This window comes from Primulina tabacum, chromosome 2 (assembly GCF_025594145.1).
Source record: "Primulina tabacum isolate GXHZ01 chromosome 2, ASM2559414v2, whole genome shotgun sequence".
NCBI lineage: Eukaryota > Viridiplantae > Streptophyta > Magnoliopsida > Lamiales > Gesneriaceae > Primulina > Primulina tabacum.
In genome coordinates this window covers 52,863,007-52,868,584 of record NC_134551.1, presented here as the reverse complement: position 1 = coordinate 52,868,584, position 5,578 = coordinate 52,863,007, and the positions used below count along the sequence as shown (strand labels likewise).

The window sequence follows — 5,578 nt, the reverse complement described above, 5'->3', positions numbered from 1 at the left end:
TTAAATAGATTGACAAAATTACCCCTTTTTCATTTATTATAAGAAATTATTTAAATTAATTCTAAGATTTAAAAAATCATTAATTATATCAAAATTTTATGCAAAAAATTAGGTTGCTAGTAATATTAATATATATGATGACATTAATTCAAATTATTTCGTGATATTATTATTTATTTATAATTTCTAATAGTGTTATAAAATAAACTTGGAGCCTATAATCAAATCTGCGATTGATTAATTGACCAAAATATAGTTCATAATGTAATTCGTGATGTTTATATGATAGCGAAACACACTTTGTGAAACCTAAAAAGATAATTTCCGCTTGGAAATGTCACGTAGAACAGTCAACTTTCATAAGGGGAAACTATATTATGTTCTTGGATGAGATCACGACAGAGTTTTGTAAACATGGCCTCAAACCTGCAAGAAAGGAATTATTATCATTTAGTTATATAGTCGATTCAACCAACTACTAGGAATATCCGAGTTAGTAGAATAGACGAGTATTTGACCGATGATTATGAATTTGATTTGTCCTAATCGCACTGATTTGCCCAGTACTTTTTAATTGACTAACGTTGTTTGCATATTACTGAGTTAGTCATGGGGTTTTACTCATTGCAAACCGAAAGGTAGCAACGACGGCTTCAATCGTCATACAAAAAAAGTTATGATCAACAAATGTCTCGACAAAACAGTGCCTAAATAGTTTAAGTATGATGTAACATTTGGATCAGTTATCAACTATTAAATGATAGGACCACATACGAGTATGATCAACGACAATTGATTAGTTTTTAAAAGTGATCATGAGATACCTCGTTTATCGATTAGTCTTGTTCGATCTGTAATCCGGAAATGGGACGTTGCCGGACTCAATGTGCATGAGGTCCTCCACAAGGATTTCGTAGTGTTTTTTCACTTCGTCGACGGTTTTGCCAACGACGCGAGCAATATTTTGCCAACGATCGGGGGTATCCTTGTCGTAGACAGCTAGAGCTTTCTCAAATTCTTTGTTTTGTACGGGTGTCCATGAAGAACCGGAGTTAGTACGTGAAGAAGAGGAGTTTGATGCCATTTAGAAGTAGTCAAATGTTTATTGCACAAAATTTGCAGTGAAATCCTCGTAAATATACAGCAGGAAAAGTGGTTGCTGCTTGTGTTATTAACATGTATGGTAAAAACTTGTGTGAGATGGTTTCACAAGTCGTATTTTGTGAGACAGATCTTTTATTTGGGTCATCCATGAAAAAATATTAATTTTTATGCTAATAGTATTACTTTTTATTGTGAATATCGGTAGGTTGACCCGTCTCACAGATAAAAATTCGTGAAAACGTCTCACAAGAGACCTACTCAACATGTATAGCTTTTAAAAAGATGTAGTAGAGAATAAATAGTGACGTTGTCATGTTAATTAAGTTCATTGTAGACACAGAGGTGAGCATAATGGATAGACTATATTTCTAAAATATATTTAAAATATCGGATTTAAAATCGATTGTTTCAAAAGGCTCAGTCCAAACACAGGCAGATGATATTTATGTTTTGCATATTATTTGTAAAATGCTTAGTGTCATTTTAGTAAATTAAATAAAACAAACCTAACTCAAGTAAGTGAATTAGTAGTAGATTTTTTGTGAGACGGTCTCACGGATCTTTATCCATGAGACGAGACATATTTTTAATAAAAAATAATATTTTTAACATAAAAATTAATATTTTTTAATGGTGACCCAAATAGGAGATCTATCTTACAAAATTGAATAGTAAAATCACAGTCTCACAAAATCTTTTGTGTTGAATTAGCTTATGTTTCATTACAGAAAATAATCATATTATCAGAATCAGATCTATCTTTTTTTAGCTACAATAATTAATTTTATTCCACTATATAACTCCAGATTATTTTACTTAATTATCAGTTTGGCCAAGTTATTTTACCTAACCCATTCAAGGCTGTTTCAGTGATGAGCTGATTATCAGAACTTCACAACCATCGAATGCACGCAAGTGAATTTTTGGTATCCAAATTTGGTGAAATTAGGAATTATACTAAAGGGGGTTCGCATGCACTACAATTAGAAAACCTAAAGTAGGAGTTGACGTAATTTTTTCTATAAATGATATATTTGATTCCTCAAATAATTTGATAAACAAATAAATGGCATATTTGAGTGCAATAATAAATTAAAGATGAATAGGAATGTAGGCTTTTACACGACCCTTGACTCATAATATAATATTGGGTCTCACTCGGTCAAGAGGCGTGATAAATATCGGTGCGTAATATAAAGATGATGAATATATCAATATTATCTTACTAATATTTTTTGGAACTTGAGCTAAGCGTAGGAGAAAGTAAAAATAAAATCAATCAATGTTTTATCCTTCACATCAAACGATGATTGAATGTATTATTAATCATGTCGGTTATGAGAATTATTGTAACTATTTGAAAATAGTCATGTAAGTATTCATCTCATCTTTGTATGTCAATTTTACATAGCATGCATCAGCAACAAAACTATCATCGTGCTATATATATTCGGGAGACTGATCGAATAACATTGAATTTGAAAAATTATATGAATAATTGGTGATATAAGAATACGCATAACTCGTGATTTGGTAACAAGTAAAAAAGGTAGCTAGAATATATTTTTCATGGCACTACTTGATGCCCTCGTCACCCACTTTTATAGATGCGAGAATTAAATGTAATAAGAATGGAATATTTGATTACGAGAATTTAATTTTTACGTCAAGATTGCATTTTCCAATATATATGGGGCAAAAACTTGTGTGAGATGGTCTCATGGGTCGTATTACAGATCTCTTATTCGGGTCATCAATTGAAAAATATTACTTTTTATGCTAAGAGTATTAATTTTTATTGTAAATATTGGTAAGGTTGACCCGTCTCACAGATAAAAATTCGCGAGATCATCTCACAAGAGAATTACTTCAACAACAATATCAACTAATGGAAAATAAATTATGGCCAATGAACCCAGTGTGTGTTTTGTTTGAAAATATTCGCCTCCTATGAGATAGCTATTTTTTTTTATAAAAAAAAAAAAAAAAAAAAAAAACAACACAAGTTTGATCCAAATGCAAGCTTAAACTTGTGTACATCAAACACACCTAAATCCAAACACAGCCATAGTGTTCTGGAAATTAATCATGTGGGACTAATCATGGTTAACAGATCAGGTTGATCCAGCATAATCAAGTTCAATTTGGAACCGATTAATGTCGGTTTAGGGTTGAACCAAATCCGACATTTTAATTGATTTTTAAAAACCTTGATCTGGAACATGAAACAATTTGGTCCGATAACATTATCAAGTGCGGTGCAAAACCTAATTTTAAAAAAAGAAAAAGTTTGATTAATTTGTTTTTTAATAGTTGTTACTTGTAGTTCTACATATAACAAATATTATATTAAATTTTGAAATGTTGCTTGATAAATGACATATTTAGGTACATATTGTTCGAAGACAAAAGAGAGAAAAAAATTGATCTCAATTTGATATCAACGTGGTCCTACTCAAATTTAATTTGGTCAACCGTCCGGTCAAATCTGGTGCAACCCGTGTCATTTTAACTCGGTTTTTGATTGAATTATATACTCAATCCGATAAATTTGTAACCGGTTTAATTCAGCGTGCTATCAAATTGGGTTGGTTCTATTACTCCGGTCCGAGCTGGTCCGATCCGATAACATGTCTAACTTTGACGTTTTTTCCCGAGAAGAAGAAAGTTATATGTAATCCATCGATTCAGGAAAAAATCTCACATGACATATTTTGAAACTTCCATAATTAATAAGTTGTAAATTCTATTAAAATAATTTTTTTATTGAAGATAGATATATTGTACACAAAAATTTTAAAGAAAAATTATTCTCCTCGGAACCATCGAGCCATCAGCCTCGTCCTTCCTTAGTCCACTCTAATTTTTTCCGCCAATTTTCGTTGAAAATTCTAGCCCGCTTTTAAAGCACGAGGCGCGTGGGGTCGTTGTGGTGTCGAGACTTTGTATTTTTTAGCCCATGGACCGGATGAGCTGCATATTATTTGAGAATGTCATCACTCGGATAACGCCTAGAGTTTCGAGGACATATCGGCCTTAAATTAAAGCAAAATTTTGTATGAGACGGTCTCACGGGTCGTATTTTGTAAGACAGATCTCTTATTTGAGTCATCCATGAAAAAATATTAATTTTTATGCTTAGAGTATTACTTTTTATTGTGAATATCGGTAACATTGACTCGTTTTCACAGATAAAGATTCGTGAGACCGTCTCACAAGAGACATACTATTAAGTTAAATTGATAACATAAAACACTGTACATAATATCAATAAAATTAAATTAATTTTTTTAAAGTTATCTATATTTCAAACGTATGTAGCATAATTTTATTGATACTCATAAAGATATAAATTACTAAAAATTTGGGGAGTAATTTTTCGCACGTAAAACCATTTAAATAATAGAAAATTAATGAGATTAGTGCTCGAGTATTGTTATTTTTTTTTTTTTTATGAAAATTCAGCTCATCTAAATATATTATTTTTACAAATATCCTTGTTTGTTAATGTCCAAGCCACAATGGCATTTTAAAATTATTTAAATTTAAACTTAAATTATATACATAATCCATGTTCTCACACTAAGTCGCAAAGACTTTAAAAAGTTGAATTTTATTATTTATTAAAAATCTGATACTTAAAAAATATTAATGACAAATTATTACATTTTCCTCGACTTTTTTGAAATAATAACCTCACCGTTTCATTCCTCACGAGCATGCTTAAGAAATTCCATAATTTATTGACTCAGTCCAAAAAAACAAAAAAAAAAGGAAACGCCGATATAATTTATAATTTAATTAAAATATGAAAGAATTATTGTCAAAGCATTACATAAAAGTCGTACACATGCACATACAAGCTAGTTTCCCCATTCAAGTTCCACGCCTTCACGTACTATTTCATGCCAATTGAAAAATTAAATCAACATAAAATAGTAGGCGGTGGCTTGAAAATGTTAAATTTTATAATAAATATATTTTAGATACTGATTTAAGAGATGATATACTGAGAAAATCGTTTAATTTAGAGAAATAATATTCAAATAGTCGATCCCGTAAATAATATGAATGCGTTATGATGATGATAAAGTACTCAACGCTGAAATTATTGTTTTTACTAACTAATATTTTATTTATCGTCGAGTTACCAATTTTATATTTGTTTTGTTTCAAATATAAATAGCGTAAGTATCATGTGAAACGGTTTTACGGACTTATTTCCACTGAACGAATCACTCCGATTCATATTTAAAATAAAAAAAATAATACTTATATCCAGGGGCGGTCCTAAGAAAAAAGGAGGCCCTGGGCGAAACTTAGAATATGGTCCTCTTGTATTGATTCGAAATTCAAATGTATATTAAAAAAATTGAATAGCAAAATCAAAGTAAACCAAAATGTGTAAATAAGAAAACTACACATAGAAAAATGTTTACATAATTTCTCAAAATAATTTATTCAACAATCAATA

General features: G+C 30.3%; 1 protein-coding gene across 1 annotated transcript; it reads right to left on the bottom strand.

The window, feature by feature from the left end:
- Nucleotides 1-351: 351 nt before the first annotated feature.
- On the bottom strand, nt 352-1,085 carry LOC142538066 (protein RADIALIS-like 6). The gene is made up of 2 exons (XM_075643510.1): nt 825-1,085; nt 352-426 (listed from the first exon to the last, which is right to left on the bottom strand). The coding sequence occupies exon 1, from the start codon at nt 1,082-1,084 to the stop codon at nt 830-832; it is 255 nt and encodes an 84-aa protein (XP_075499625.1). The 5' UTR covers nt 1,085; the 3' UTR covers nt 352-426; nt 825-829.
- Between the last annotated feature and the right edge of the window lie 4,493 nt (nt 1,086-5,578).